Below are 17,265 nucleotides of genomic sequence, written 5' to 3' on the forward strand. Positions count from 1 at the left end.
GCACTAGGAATCCCTGGTAAACTTCCTTGTTTACCATCTGAGCACATGGCACAAATTCATGAAGGATAATGCCTTTGTAGTCAAAAAACACAACCATCACCACCTTGATCTTTGACTGACGCATGCATGCTTTTTTTGGATTAGGTGACCTTTTGCCCACCCACTGCTCGTTTCAGCACCACAGCCATACGCCCACATTTCACCGCCTGTTAAGATGTTCTTAAGAAAGTTTCCATTGTCACTAAAAACAGCAAGCAGTTCCTCACACATTTCAATGATCATTTCTAATCTTCAGTCAACAAATGCAGTACGAATTTTGCACCGACACCACGCATCTCCAGTTTTTCAGTCAAAATTTGATGCTCACCTCCTCAGCAGTTTCCTGAACAGTTAAACAATGATTTCTGGGAATCATAGCATCAATGCTATCCACATGGCCATCATATGTTGATGTGGAAGGACGTTCAGATTTGGAAACATCACAGAACCACACACACACACACACACACACACACACACATTGTTCTTCAAGTTCCTTCATTGCACCAAACCGATGAGCAGGCTGTACACGTGCTTACTTCAGCAGCTGTGGTTCGCTTGCTAATTGTCCGAGTGATATGAGGCAAATGGCAATTTGTTGTTTAAACCTGTTGGTAGGTGTGTTCAGTAGCTGCAGTGTGCTCTCTCTGCTGGATGGTGCATTATTTCAAAAGTTCAGTTTCTTTTTGAACACACCTTGTATGCCATGGCTGTTCGCACAGGTGGCCCTGCCTTTTATGGGGTAGTATAAGCCTGTGACAGGACTGGAGTAGTAAGCATGAGTGGGTGGAATGGGCAGGTCTCGCACCGTGGTCTTCCACAAGGATACAGTTCTGTGGCAAAGAGTTGGGGTTGGGGGTGGCATAGGGGTGGACTAGGATATTATGCAGGTTGGGTGGGAGATGGAACAACACTATAGGAAGGGTGAATCATGTGTAAGATATCCCTCATTTATGGGCATGCTCAAAGATAATCAAAGCCTGATGAAGGTGCAAGATCTACCAAAACCACCCACAAGCACTTCTTACTCCAGTCCTACCACAGGCTTATCCTACCCTGTAAGAGGCTGGCCAGTGCCTGTCGATGCATGTCATATACCAACTCTGCTGCAAACATTGCACAGCTTTTTATGTCAGTATGACTACCAACCAGCTGTCAACCGAGATAAATGGCTATCACCAAACTGTTGCCAAGAATAAAGCTGACCACCCAGTAGCACAACATGCAGCTGAGCGTAACATGCTTAGTTTCAATGGCTGCTTCACAATCCAGACCATCTGGATCCTTGCCTCCACCACCAGCTTCTCTGAACTACATAGGTGGGAGTTATCCTTGCAACACATCCTCCACTCCCTTACTCATCCTGCCACCACACTTATGGGCACAGGTAGGTTTTGTGTGTGTGTGTGTGTGTGTGTGTGTGTGTGTGTGTGTGTGTGTCTTTGCACTCTGGCTCTAAAAAGGATTACTCCGAAAGCTAGCAAGTTTTTTACTTTCTTTATGTGTCTGCCTATCAATAATACAACACTTCTACTTTCCGGTGAGTGGCCTCCTTTAATCCAAAAGTATTTACAGGCTAACTATTAAAATTTATAGCAGTAACATTCTGCAAAATACTGATAAAACAATACTTCAATCCACATATCTATCTTGAAACATCCATGACAAGTAAAAAAAAAAAAAGTGCTTCTACATCTCCATCTACATACATACTCTGCAAACCATTTTGAAGTTCCTGATGGAGGGTACTTAGCATGATAGTACATGTTATGGGTTTCTTTCATTCCAACCAGGTACCAAACGTGGGACAAATGACTGCATAAATGCCTCTTCTATGTGTGCTGTAATTAGTCTAATTTTGTCATCGCAGACCCTATAGGAGTGTAGGAGTGATGTATTTACCTACTGCCTCCCCCCCACCCCCACCCCCCACACAGCTATCACAGCCATTCGATTACTAAGTATGTAAATCTTCTTACTTAGTTTGAATGTCCTTTGTACTTAAGTAATAATGGTTGCTACAACTGCCTCATGGTCACTGATGCTAGTTTCAATATGTTATAGTAGCTCACTGAAAGTTGGCCATCCTATGCACCAATTGTGAATGAAATAGGAGGGAGAGGATAAGAGTATGCTAAAATGTAATAATGATACAGGACATGAGTACAGCAGTCAGTTCAGTGAATTCACGTAACCTTTGATTAAGGATGTAAATATTATGATATGAAAATAATTCTTTAATGTAAATTTACTGGTAATGGAAAAGCATCCACTGTCCAGGGCTAAAGACATTTGATACTACATAAAATAAGGACAACAAATTACTTAGTTGGTAACATCACTTTGTTTCCTGGCCACATACTCTCTTGAGAAGCATAAAGGGATAAGAGTTAGACCACACAATTCAGTATATGGAACAGAATGTAGTTCACACAAGAGATTTTACTGTTCATGTTCCCATACTGGGGAAAACAACACGGTGATTTGTGCATTTAGGATAGCAGAGGACATTTATTGCATGATTCAGTAGTAATTGGTGGTATATGGTTTGTAAAAGGAGGAATCCCACCCTGTGCCAGTAGACTGTTCACTGGGCACCAGTCACAAGTTGGATCCTGCAATGTTGCACTGGTTTCAGTATCCATAACAGCAGTGGTGTGTCCAATTCATAGGCCAGACTCCAATAATAAGGCCGAGATAAGACAAAGGCTTTGTAAAGGTGCATGAAGGTGGAGTGCTCCACATCCTGTGGTGTGGGTGAGGCAGTCCAGATTGCCAAATTTCAACAGGCACTTCTTTTTAAGCTGGGGAATATCTGGCAACCATGTACACTGGGCATCAAATAAAATTCCCAAAAAGCAAGATGACAGTATGACACTATCATATTGAGCATTTCATTATGATGATACAGTTCTGTGTATGGATTAACATTTCTACATTGGCAGTGAAAATTTGGTAGTAATGGTTGAAAGCCCAAGACTGTGTTTCACTCACAGTGCCCTGCAGCTGGTGTGCAGCAAAATGTAAGGTTGAAAAACAGTAGTGAATACAAGTCTACACCATATAAAGATGGCAAGACCCTAAGCACCAATGCTTCAATATTTTTGTATGTCCGTGTTTGTGATTGGAGGTCTGAGGGACTTCGGCTGTTCACTTATGTAATAAAATGGAACATCTACAGCTATCCTTATAATGTCATTTATTATATGACTACCAGTGTCGGTGTTTCAGTGCACCATCTTCAGGCCTTAACTGATGCTGAGGGTGTTAACACCATCTGTGTCACGGTTCATCATAGGTCAACATTAGTAACTGATTTTTGCAGACTACCTGTAGTAGCGATGTTGTCTCTCTAACCATCAACTATCAACTGACTACAGAAACATTCAGAACAGACGTTCTGTTTTGAATGTTTCCCCTGTTAGTTGACAGTTGGAGAGACATCACCACTGTTACAGGTAGTCTATGAAAACCAGTTATAGATGTTGGCCACTGATGAATCGTGTATATAGATGGTGTTAACCCCCTCGGTGTCAGTTAAGGCCTGTAGATGGTGCATCAAAACACGGAAACTGGTAGCCATATAATAAATGACATTATAAAGATGGGTGTAGGTGTTCCATTTTATTATAGTGCTTCAACTCCCAGCACTGGTCCCTGTGAGACTTCATTCTCTGTGCTTGGAGGGTACTGAAGGATGCGCCAACTTGGAATGCGCAACAACTGAACAGTAGAAAATTCTGGACAAAAATCAGGAGAGGTCCTCTGAAATCTCACTCACCCAGTGTGTTATAAGGACAAGGTAATGTCCTGAGGCATCATAGGCATTTCTTAAGTCCAAAGAAGACAGGAATGAGATGTTGGCAACACGAAAAACCTGTTCTTATAATGGACTCCAGGCAAATTAAGTGGTCAGTGTGCACCAGCCCTCTAAAAATCAATACTGGGAATTGGGCAAAAGATGCCTTGTCTCAACAGACTGACACAGATTCCAATTCACCATTCATTCAAGCAAGCAAGCAAGCAGCTTACACAGAACATCTGTTAGCTTGATGGCTCTATCAGTGTCCATCTCATTCAGATTTTCACCTGGTTTCAAGACTGGGACAATTGTGCTTTCTCTCCACTGGGTTAGGAGCTCACCCTCACACCAGATACAATTAAAGGCTATAAGCATATGTTGACACCACATATAGGTATAGTATCTGACTGTGAATTCGATCAGGTCCCAATGACACATTGTGGCCAAGGACCAGAGTGCCGATGAGTTCGAATTTACTGAAAGGAGCATTATATGGTTCAAGACATTGTGTAATGAAGGAGAGGCTGTTATCCTCTACCCGTCTTTCACACAGAAGGAAACATATAACTAATCGTCAGTTGCAGATGTTCGATTGCATTGTGCCACAAAGTGTTCTGGAATAACAGTAGGGTCAGATGAATACTGCCATCTAACGGGATACCAAGAATATTCATTAGTGTCTGGCACAATGCAAATTGTTCCCCACCTGTGAAGAAAAGGCATGGGTCTCTACAGTAGTTGTTCTGATGTTTAAGATATAATGTCCTCAAGCAATGCTGGAGCTGGCAGATCCGTGTCCACTTTTGACAACAGTAGTTGCAGAGGAAAGTAACATCTCCTTAGGGATGCTGCTTGAGGAGGACTCTTTACTGGCAGGGGGTAGGGAACTGCGATCCTTGATGCAGGTGCATTGGGAACATAGGAGGAAGGCATCCTGTCCTCCTCACAAAAATATGTATTCATATGGCCACAAGGACACTGACATTGAGGGTGTCTTCATCCTTGCTATAGACAAGAGCTTAGTTACTGTGTTCGCAAAATTTGTTTTCAATGGAACTGGATGTAGAGGGTTGGGTTGGGTCGTTTGGGGGAAGAGACCAAACAGCGAGGTCATCGGTCTCATTGTATTAGGGAAAGACGGGGAAGGAAGTTGGTCGTGCCCTTTCAAAGGAACCATCCTGGCATTTGCCTGGAGCGATTTAGGGAAATCACGCAAAATCTAAATCAGGATGGGATTGAACCGTCGTCCTCCCAAATGCGAGTCTGAGGTGCTAACCACTGCGCTACCTCGTTCGGTAACTGGATGTAGATATTCATATTTTTTCTTTGCATCAAAGCACAAAGGGAAGTCAAAGTTTTTGTTATCCTGTACATTTCTTTCTTGTTTTAGAATGGAGCAGTTCACACACCAAGGGGAATTTTGCTGTCCACACTTGATACACATTGGTGATTGGTCCCACAGAGAGTTCTTGTGCAGCAGCGACTGAGAGTTTTCACAAATAGCATAACTTATACAGCATGAAGAGACATGGCAAAATACAAACATTCAAAACACCACAAGGGGATGGAGTGAAAAGATTTACATTGCAGCACTATACCATTACTTTAATATTTTCAGTTGATATATCAATTTCAAAAGCCAAAAATAAAAGCACCTTTATCCATTCTTATCTTTTGGCCCCATTGGAAACAATGGACAAAATGGACACCCCATCCTTCCTGATTTACATGCAGTTCTTTGTCTGTCTGATCTAGTTTCTCTCAAAAGAGCGATGCCAGTCATTGAGCAGGTATCTCCATTTTAGTCAGGATAGAGCTGGTTCACATTTTTGTTGTGACAGTGCCACGACATTTAACAGTGCCGCCACGACAGTATGCGATAGAGGCGCTCCGCAACTCGGCTGAGCGCGGGAGCGCCACCTAGCTATGAACGGCACCGCCCGCATGTCATGGCACGGCAGTCGAATAGAGATACTGAGTTGTTATCATGTAACGAGCTATTGTTTCTAAGTGGGTGTGTTTGAATATCCACGCAATTATTGGTGATTAAAGGTTATAACACTTTTTGGCGACGAGGTCGGATATTTTCACTGCGTTGTGGATTTGTGTGTTCGTGACGGGGCAGACATGGAACAGCTTATGCAAGTGCTCATTGAACAACAAACACACCTGACGGCTGCTATTCAGGCATTGTCGACGTCGCTTACTCATCGTCTGTCTTCCTCTTCTCTGCCCCCATTCCCTCCTTACGACGAGGCCGCTGAAGATTGGGAGGATTATGAGAAGCGTTTGCGGCAACACTTCTTGGCTTTCGGCATTGTCGACGCTCCTATGTGTAAGTCGTTATTTGTATCTTGGATTTCCCCACGGATCTATCAGCTGCTATCTCAGTTAGCCCCTCTGCGGGAACCTGCCTCTCTGTCCTTCCAAGAAATGTGTGACTTATTGTCTAACTATTACCGAAAAAACACCCACGTCATTGCCGCCCGTGTGGCGTTCTACCGGTGTCGGAAACAGCCCCATCAATCTTACCGGGCTTGGGCGGCGGAACTACACGGTCTGAGTAGGAAATGTCAGTTTGTCACGGACACTCATCATGAGTCTTATGCTGATTCAATGGTTAGGGATGCTATTCTATGGCTTGCTCCTGATAAAGAAGTTCGGCAACATGCCCTACAACTGCCAAACCCGTCGTTGTTGGAAGTTCTAAGCATCGCTCAATCCTTTGAAGTGTCTCACGCTGCTGGCGCGCAAATAGACGCGTGGTGTGATGTAGGCGCTGTACAGTCAACTTTTGACACAAGCAATTTGCCTGTTTCACAGGAGAACAAAGATGTGGCGGCGGTTCATTCGCGTAAACAACGTCGTGTTGGGCCGCAACACTCGCAGCGACAACAGCAACCACAGAAGCAGGTTCGTTCTGCACTTCCTTCTTGTCCACGTTGTTTCGTACAGCATGACAGGGCCGCGTGTCCAAAACGTTGGGCCACGTGTAATTCATGTAGGAAAAAAGGCCATACTGCTTCTGTATGTCAGTCCCCTAAAGTTCCTGTCGACGAGGACGAGGCATCGGACATGGATGTCAACTGTGTGCTTTCTCAAACAAATAAGTTGTTTGTTACTGTTCGTGTTCTGGATAAAGACATTCGCATGCAAGTGGACACTGGCTCTGCAGTAACTCTCATTAATTCTCGCACGTATTTGGAGTTGGGCTCCCCTCCCTTGTCTCCAGTTACGCGAAATCTGAGAACTTATAATAAACAGAAAATTCCTATAATTGGCCAGTTTGATGCTTCCACTGCCTACAAGTCTGTTGTTAGGCCCCTCACGTTTTATGTGGTGGATCATGCGGGCACTGAAAACCTGTTCGGTTATGATGCTTTCCAGTTGTTCGGGTTCTCCATTGATGATGATGTGCACCTCATATCTGAGGATATTCCGTATCAACAGCTGGATGGATTGTGTTCTGAATTTTCGTCCGTGTTCTCTGCTGGTCTGGGTCGTGCCAAGGATTTTGAAGCCCACATTACTCTTAAACCTACACGTCGCCCTAAGTTTTTCCAGGCACGCCCTATTCCGGTGGCGTTGCATGCACCTGTCAAGGCTGAGATAGACAGGTTAACAGCTTCAGGGATTCTCCTTCCTGTTACCTCCAGCGAATGGGCATCGCCAATCGTGGTGGTTTCTAAACCAAACGGGAGTCTGCGATTGTGTGGTGATTTTAAAGCCACTGTCAACGCTCAGAGCCTCATTGACACTTATCCTCTTCCCCGTCCTGAGGAGTTATTTACCAACCTCGCTGGGGGCCAGTTCTTTTCCAAACTTGACTTACCGGAGGCGTACCATCAGTTGCCGTTGGATGCTTCTTCTGAGGAATTTCTCGTCATCAACACTCCTTGTGGGTAGTATCAGTACCAGCGGTTACCATTTGGCGTCGCTAGTGCGCCGGCCATTTTTCAGCGGTTTTTGGAACAGCTCACGGCTTCCGTTCCCGGCTGCATAAACTATCTGGATGACATTGTTGTCACGGGGGCCTCCACTGAGGAGCACCTTTGCAATTTGCGTTCACTGTTTCGGGTTTTGCATTCGCCTGGGTTGAGGTGCAATCTCGCCAAGTCACAGTTCTTTCAACCCTCCATTGTGTATCTTGGTTTCCACTTGTCCCATGAGGGTATACGTCCTCTACGTCAGCACGTTGCGGCCATTAACGCTCTACCCCGGCCGTCTACGGTCAAAGAACTTCAGGTGTTTCTAGGCAAGATTGCTCATTATCACACATTCATTCCATCCGCGGCGCCGGTAGCTCATCCTCTGCATCAGCTGTTACGCAAAAACGTCCCTTTCTGTTGGCCCGACGAGTGTGAGCAGGCTTTTGTCCGCCTGAAGGCTCATTTGCAGTCGGCGCCTTGTCTTGCCACATTCCGTCTGGGTCAGCACTTGGTTCTGGCGACTGACGCGTCACAGTATGGCCTAGGGGCTGTTCTCGCCCATCGGTATGAGAATGGGTCGGAACGACCCATCGCCTATGCTTCCAAGACCCTCAACAATGCGTAACGGTGTTACTCTCAAATCGAAAAGGAGGCGCTCGCTATCATTTATGCTCTAAAGAAGTTAAGCGTTTTTTTGTATGGTTCTAAGTTTCACCTCATCACCGACCACAAGCCGCTGGTCTCTCTGTTCAGCCCATCGGCGTCGCTTCCGGATAAGGCAGCTCACCACCTGCAACGTTGGGCCTTATACTTGTCTCGTTTTCACTACGAGATTCACTATCACCCCACGGCCCAGCACGCCAATGCTGACACATTGTCGCGATTGCCGATGTTCCCTGACCCGGTTTTCGATTGTGATGAACTACTCTGTTTCCACATTGATGAGGAAGAACGTCGTGCGGTCAAGGGTTTTCCACTTACAGGTTCGCAGGTCGTGTCGGCTATTGCACGGGACCTGGTCCTGCGTCAGGTGATCGGTTTTGTTCAACGGGGTTGGCCGGGCAGGACCAAGGGCCGGGCATCGGATCCCTTTCGCAACTACCATGCCTTGCGCCTTCGTCTGTCTGTTCGTGATGGTGTGTTCTTCTGGCCACGGATGGCGCATCTCCACGGGTTGTGGTGCCCACCTCTCTTCGCAAAGATGTTCACAAACTGTTGCATGAAGGCCATTGGGGTATTTCTCGGACTAAGCCCCTGGCCCGCAGGCACGTTTATTGGCCCGGTATTGATTTGGACATCGCCCACATGGTTGCTGCGTGTGGTCAGTGTGCTCAACAACTGGCTGCACCTCGTACAATGCCCTCTCCGTGGCCTGATCCGGCGCAGCCCTGGGAACGGGTGCACGCTGACTTTGCCGGCCCCTTCCTCAGTACTTATTGGCTACTGTTGATTGACACCTTCTCGAAGTTTCCGTTTGTTGTTCGCTGTCCGTCGCCCACCACTGCGGCGACGACGTTGGCTTTGTCCAAAATCTTTGCGCTAGAAGGTCTTCCATCCACGATCATCACGGACAATGGCCCTCAGTTCTCTTCGCAGGCCTTCCGTGATTTTTGTACTGGACAAAGGATTCATCATGTTACAGCACCGCCCTTCCATCCGCAATCAAATGGGGAGGTCGAGCACCTTGTCCGCACTTTCAAAAGCCAGATGAAAAAATTCCTTAGTGATTTTTCCACAGATGACGCTCTGCTGCAATTTCTGAGTTCTTATCGCTTCACGCCTCTGGGTGATCGCAGCCCTGCTGAACTCTTGCATGGCCGCCAACCGCGCACTCTACTGCACCTGCTTCTCCCTGTCAGACCTTGTGCTGTGTCCCCTAGTGCGGGAAAATACTCGGTGGGCGCCGACGTGTGGGCACGAGGGTATGGATCTCGCCCTAAATGGATTCCAGGGGTGGTCAAGGCTCTTCGCGGCCGCCGGCTTTGTGAAACATGTACAGACGACGGCACGGTTGTTCGCCATTACGACCAGATACGCCCACGAGTGGTGGCCACGCCATTGCCACCGCCCCTTCCTTCGCCTCCACCAGCCCGAGAAGCCAGTCCTGTCGCGGCTGCCGATCTACCGTACGTGTCGATACAGCCGACGTCACTACCGCTTCCGAGTACGCCGGAACCGGCTCCAGTCGCGACGCCGCCTTCTCCGGGACCCATCTCGCTGGAGCACACCCCCAGGTCCACGACACCTATGGATGATGCTCTGGAGTTTTCACCCATCGTCTCGTCCAGGAGGCACGATCCACGCACGAGCTTCCGTCCTGGACATTTTCGACCATACTCTCGTGTCTCTCCGCGGGATCTTCTCGGGGCCTCACAAGAGGCCATGGATGTCTCCGCACTGTTCATGTCTCCAAGGAAGTGAGTGTTTTTTTTTTTTTTTTTTTTTCAACGGGGGAAAAGTGTTGTGACAGTGCCACGACATTTAACAGTGCCGCCACGACAGTACGCGCAAACGGCGATAGAGGCGCTCTGCAACTCGGCTGAGCGCGGGAGCGCCACCTAGCTACGAACGGCGCCGGCCGCATGTCACGGCACGGCAGTTGAATAAGAGATACGGAATTGTTATCATGTAATGAGCTATTGTTTCTAAGTGAGTGTGTTTGAATATCCACGCAAATATTGGTGATTAAAGGTTATAACAATTTTGCTAACTGATGTTACTTCCACAGACTTTTGCTCCAGTATCACAATTTTGTGCATCAAATGGGTCTATTATCTGAAATGATAACTCTGAGGTCCTGCACCACTGAGTGTTCAACTTGTCACATCTGCTCTTGGGTGCAGTGTGCCATCAGCTATTCATTTTGGTGGTTAACTGGTTGGTAGTCAGGCACACACAAAATACAACGCATTAATTACAGGAGACCTGGTATATGGCATGACAACTTTCATTTCATGGTAGCCCTACCTCTGATGGATTATGATATGCCTGTGATGGAACTGGAATAGGATGCGATGGGTGTGTGCGTAAGAAAGACAGATTTCGTGCATAACTAAAGGTCTGTGCAGTTAAGAGAAGTTAAATCCACATCCGCAGCTGCCTTATCATTTGCATCCACAAGTCTTTAATTCATATTTGTGGATATTAAACATTATGAACCATTTTAAATCATTCACTATGCTGGGACACTAATGGCAGTCCTGTTTCTGACCTGAATTTTCGTCTCCTGTTGTCAGATCTTGTAATTTACATTTCATTGACTAACAATATAGAAGCCAACCATGGCCACATTTTAATACAATATAGCCTACCATGTTCTAGATACATTCCCTAAGTTACACTTTTATGCATATTTCATGAAATGGGTCATGTGAAATTTTCTGTGGAAGTTTTTCTCAACACTGGGAACTCAATGAAATCATGTTACAAGTTGTTGCTACATATTGCATATTGTTGAAAGTCTGTCATATAGTTCACTTATGGAATGTACATTCATTCACCATAATGCTGAGCCATGTTAACGTGCTATGCTTTTCAGTGTAGTAAATGTTACATTGTGTTCTTGTAAATATATTTAAAAGATACATTGATACATTCACTGATTTTACACCAGCATTATTTGTGTCATATTTCCCAAAACACTGTACACTGAAGATAACATAGTGAAACTCCATTCCAAATGCATAACAATAGTGACTTAAACAATACCTAATAATAATAACAATAATAATAATAATAATAATAATGATGATGATGATAATAATAATTGATCACATATGATGCTAATAGACAAAAATCATTATTATGGTACCATTCTTTAACTTTTATTGTTATTAGATACCTATAGATGTACCTGTGGGTATCAGCTCAGGCTATTATCCACAAAGTAGTTATTACTGTGGATATCCTCTGCACAGAACTCCATGTTTAGGAGAAGATGTGCCATAAGCATGAACCAGGATCTTTCATAGGTTGGGTGACAACAGAACACCACTTTGGGAGGGATGGGAAGGATTGTGGGCAGGATGTTCCTAATATTCAAAGCCCCAGTGAAGGTTGCAGTTAAGTAGTTCCAGTCTGGCGAGATACTGCGTAATGACTGGGATGATCCTTTGCATCTGGTTTCTGAGGGAGCCTGCAGGATATGCTACAAGAGCCCTGTTTCTGAACTAGGTTTGAAGGATCATGCCTGTCTGTGAAGGCCATAAATAAATAAATAATAAATATATAAATAGATCCTTTGCATCTGGTTTGTGAAGGTGCCTGAAGGATATGGCACAAGAGAGCTGTTTCTGAACTATGAAGGATGCTGCCTGTCTGTGGAGGCCTTAGAAAGACCTTCAGCATACCCTGTAAGGAATGGCCAGATTGTATGGGAGAGGAAGACCTTCAGCACAATGTGCAAGAGTTGGCTGGACGATATGGGAGAGGAATTATTGTATAGAATGGGTGGCAGCCATCAAACTGCAGGTATTGTTGATGGTTAATGAGTTTGATATGCATAGAGGTTATTAGAGGTAGAGGTCAACAACCAGAAACGCGATATGTAGGACGAGGAGGACTGGGTGAAGCAGATATGGAGAAGATGTTGAAGCCATGGAAGAATGAGGATAGAGTGTCTTGGTCCTGATCATGTACTGTAGATATGATCAATGAACTTGAACCAAACAAAGATTTTAGGATCTTAAGTAGCTAGTTATAGTTCCTATAAACTGCTCATGTATAGCGTGGTATACAAAGGTGTAATGCCTATGGCTGCACTGCAGATTTGTTTGTGTATCTTCCCCTTGAAGGACAAAAGATTTCGAGTCAGTGTATAATTGGTCAGGTTTACAAGTACTTAGTACTGAAGGTTAGGAGTTGCAACATCATTGAGAGAGGTAGTGTTTGAATGCACTGGGTATGTGTAAAAGGTGGTGGTGTCAATACTGCCGAGTTGGTATCCTAGTGGTAACAGGGTGGTGACAGATAAGAGGTGATGAAGGAAGTGGTTTGTGTTCTTCAAATGAGAAGGTGTACTGTAGGCAATATGCTGAAGTTGTCAGTGAACAACAGCTGAGATTCTTTCCATGAGAACACAGTACTCAGCTACAATAGAGCAACCAAAGTGGTTAGGTGTGTGGATCTGAGGAAGCATGTAGAAGGTGGGTGTGTGGGGTAGCTGGCATGAGGAGTGGTACAGATTTGTGAGAAAGTTTCTCATATGTTCCTAGGAATTTGAGTGGGGACTGGAGACTATGCAGGACTTTGGGAAAGGGATCACTGTAGCAGCTTGAAGATGGGAGGTTCAGACAGTTGGCAGATATCTTCTGTCATGTAACCACTGTGGTTCATCATGGCAGGGGTGAAGCCATTGTCAGCAGGAAGGGCAATCAAGTCCAGATCTGTCTTTAAGGTTGTGGACAGCTATTCTTTTCTTTGCCAAGATGTTTGTGTTTATGGGAAGGGGCCTAGAAAGTGAAGGTAACATGAGGTTGAAGGTCAGCAATTCCAGGAAGTAAGCAGGGGCGTGGTTATGTTGCAGTGGAGGAGGATCACAGTTGTATAGAGGTATGAACTGGGAGAGACAAAGTTCATGGTTTGTTCTTTATCTGTTTTGGCCAAGGGATTGGTGGGAAAAAAATGTTGCCACTAAAGATCAGGAGAAGGAGAGTGAATCTTCCACCAATCCTGTGTGATTGAATTTGGGTTAGGAGAGAAGGTGGGGTCTATGGACAGGACTGAAAATCCTGTGGAATTTTTGAGTTCCAATTACACGCACAAATTTAATAACTGATTTGGTTGCATTTTTTATGTCTGATGTAAGATAAGGGTGTAATATTTCCTTAAGAACTGATTAATAAGATGATATGATCTTACATGATACGTCATATGAATAAGTCACAAAAAATAATACAACTTCTACTGAATTTTTGAAATTTATGTTATTCCCGACCAAGTTTCTGTGCTCTGAAGCTAGCACATTCTTCTAATGAATGGCAACTACCTACCTTTTTGTTTTCGAATGTTTCCCTTGTTGTCCCAATGAAAACTGAAATTGCACCACATGATGATGATGAGACTAGATCTGTCACTTCTTCTACATTTAATTTTGAATCACAAATTTTTATGTAATCCATCTTGACACGAAACTCCTAGCTCAGTTAACCTGCAAATTTTTTGTGAGATATTTATTCACTCTACACATGAAGTCACAAAATGGTTTATTATTCATTTCAACACGTGAAAGAAACTGTATAAACAGTTTTGTACAAACACTCCATCATATTTATTACGATATAGGTATTCTTCTTTCTTAGACCACAGTATATATCAAACACATACATAGCTTTCATAATTTCAAAAGAAATTTTCTACTGTTTCATGAGTTACACATAACTCTAAATAAAATGCATGTAAATCTCTGTAATGTGCCGTATTGTACTTCACAGATATGCCTGACAACATCTTGAATGAAATATGGACATACAAAATTCTACAAATCATGCAGCAGAAAAGAATAATAATTAGGCAGATAAATACAAGCTTTGAGACCCACAGATTTCTCCATCTGGAAACAGATATAAAAGAATTTGAGACTACCCAAGGAGACCAGGAGGGTTACAGGAATCAGGAATGTAGGATATATCGCAGGGAGAGTTCTCACCTGCGCAATTCAGAAAAGCTGGTGTTGGTGGGCAGGATCCATGTGGCACAGGCTGTGAAGCAGTCATTGAAATGAAGGATGTCATGTTTGGCAGCATTCTCAGCAACAGGGTGGTCCACTTGTTTCTTGGCCACAATTTGTCAGTGGCCATTCATGCGGACAGATAGCTTGTTGGTTTTCATGCCCACATAGAATGCAGCACAGTGGTTGCAGCTTAGCTTGTAGATCACAAGGCTGGTTTCATAGGTAGCCCTGCCTTTAATGGCACAGGTGATAGGATCATGGGATAGGTGAAACCAGTCATATGATCTACAAGCTAAGCTGCAACCACTGTGCTGCATTCTACATGAGCATGACAACCAATACGGTCTCTGTCTGGATGAACAGCCACCAACAAACTGTGGCCAAGAAACAGCTGGACCACCCAGTTGCCGATCATGCTGCCCAACATAACATTTTTCTTCTTAATGACCACTTCACAGCCTATACCACCTGGATCGTTCCTACCAACATTAGCCTTTCTGGATTGCGCAGGTGGGAACTCTCCTTACAATATATTCTATGTTCTCGTATCCCTCTTGGGCTTCCTTGTTCCCACTCCAGCATTACACAGCCCTCTATTCCACCAATGCACCCAAAGTCTTTATACTTCTCTCCTTCAACCCCCCATGAACCTTGGATTGTCTCCCATGGAGAGTGAAATGATATGATAGGACAACAGTAGATTTGTTCAAATAATTTCCTTATTTGGCCCTCAACTGTAGTACATCAGAAACAGCTTGGTTGCCTCTCATATGAAACAATAGACATCTGGTACTGCTGACAGTGCAAAGAGCAGGGTCGAGTATGGCATCACTTGAATGCCACTGTCAGTGACGTCTCCAGCTGCGACCGTGATGACAGTGTGGCAGTGCAGCTGACTGCGACTGTGAACTTCCTCCAGCGAGTGGGCAGGTCCCTCATGACTCAGGGCAGGCTGCCCTGTCTCCTGGTCAAACAGCGGACCCTGTACTGCATTCTAGGATGTCGCTCTGCAGCTGGCTCTGTTGCAACTCACTTCCGCTCTGGCAATTTTTTGACGGAATACAGTCGACACGCTACAACTGTATGTTCCCTCGAGCAGCACTTTGCTGTCCCCATCCCAGCAATAACTGTGTAAAACTATTTGTTGGTCAGACAGGCAGGGCCATAACAATGAGGCTGATTGAACACAACTGCAGCTGGAGGTTACATACGTCAAACTCCACCTTTGCCGACCATATGCTGAAGGAAGGTCACAAATACCAAATCTGCACAGAAGTACTACATGTGTACTACATGTAGCCAACAAAGGAAGAAAACTTAGAAGCACTTGGGGTAGACAGACATTTAACTCAAAATCCCCAGCTGGTTCTAAATGAGCAATTACAGCTGAGCACATCCCCACTTTTAAGCTTCACATGATGCTATCAACCACCCAAATACCCACAAACCACCACAATGACACATACTGCTACTGCTACACAAACATAACAGACATACCAGACAAACTTCAACAATATAACTTGTAATGCTTAACTATTGTATATTTCAACCATGTGCAATTTTCAATACTGACTTGCATATTTACAACATAAGACATCTTTGTTTCTCAACAAAACTTACTAGTGTCCAGTTAGATAGTTCACAGCCCTAATGTCACAACCTCACAAACTATGGCATCATAATCACATAACCTGTAATAATAATATTATGAAAAGGAAAGTTTCTGCTCACTATATAGCGGAGATGCTGAGTTGCAGATGTTGTTGTGGTCTTCAGTCCTGAGACTGGTTTGATACAGCTCTCCATGCTACTCTATCCTGTGCAAGCTTCTTCATCTCCCAGTACCTACTGCAGCCTACATCCTTCTGCATCTGCTTAGTGTATTCCTCTCTTGGTCTCCCTCTATGATTTTTACCCTCCACGCTGCGCTCCAATACTAAATTGGTGATCCCTCGATGTCTCAGAACATGTCCTACCAACCGATCCCTTCTTCTAGTCAAGTTGTGCCACAAGCTTCTCTTCTCCCCAATTCTATTCAATACCTCCTCATTAGTTACGTGATCGACCCATCTAATCTTCAGCATTCTTCAGTAGCACCACATTTCGAAAGCTTCTATTCTCTTCTTGTATAAACTATTTATCATCCACGTTTCACTTCCATACATGGCTGCACTCCATACAAATACTTTCAGAAACGACTTCCTGACATTTAAATCTATACTCGATGTTAACAAATTTTTCTTCTTCAGAAATGCTTTCCTTGCCATTGCCAGTCTACATTTTATATCCTCTCTACTTCGACCATCATCAGTTATTTTGCTCCCCAAATAGCAAAACTCATTTACTACTTTAAGTGTCTCATTTCCTAATCTAATTCCCTCAGCATCACCCGACTTAATTCGACTACATTCCATTATCCTCGTTTTGCTTTTGTTGATGTTCATCTTATACCCTCCTTTCAAGACACTGTCCATTCCGTTCAACTGCTCTTCCAAGTCCTTTGCTGTCTCTGACAGAATTACAATGTCATCGGCAAACCTCAAAGTTTTTATTTCTTCTCCATGGATTTTAACACCTACTCCGAACTTTTCTTTTGTTTCCATTATTGCTTGCTCAGTATACAAATAGAATAACATCAGGGATAGGCTACAACCCTGTCTCACTCCCTTCCCAACCACTGCTTCCCTTTCATACCCCTCAACTCTTATAACTGCCATCTGGTTTCTGTACAAATTGTAAATAGCCTTTCACTCCCTGTATTTTACCCCTGCCACCTTCAGAATTTGAAAGAGAGTATTCCAATCAACATTGTCAAAAGCTTTCTC

The 17,265-nt window shown here is 44.4% G+C and overlaps 1 protein-coding gene across 2 annotated transcripts in view; it reads right to left on the reverse strand.

Moving 5' to 3' along the window:
* LOC124613552 (molybdopterin synthase catalytic subunit-like) overlaps nucleotides 1-17,265 on the reverse strand; it is a 90,346-nt gene that overhangs the window by 8,935 nt on the left and 64,146 nt on the right. For both annotated transcript variants that reach the window (XM_047142266.1, XM_047142265.1), the window contains exon 2: nucleotides 13,761-13,918. In XM_047142266.1, coding sequence (XP_046998222.1) covers nucleotides 13,761-13,889 — 129 coding nt within the window. In that variant the 5' untranslated portion in view covers nucleotides 13,890-13,918. The remainder of the gene's footprint in view (nucleotides 1-13,760; nucleotides 13,919-17,265) is intronic.

The sequence above is a fragment of the Schistocerca americana genome, chromosome 4 (genome assembly GCF_021461395.2).
Source record: "Schistocerca americana isolate TAMUIC-IGC-003095 chromosome 4, iqSchAmer2.1, whole genome shotgun sequence".
In the NCBI taxonomy this organism is placed as follows: Eukaryota; Metazoa; Arthropoda; class Insecta; order Orthoptera; family Acrididae; genus Schistocerca; species Schistocerca americana.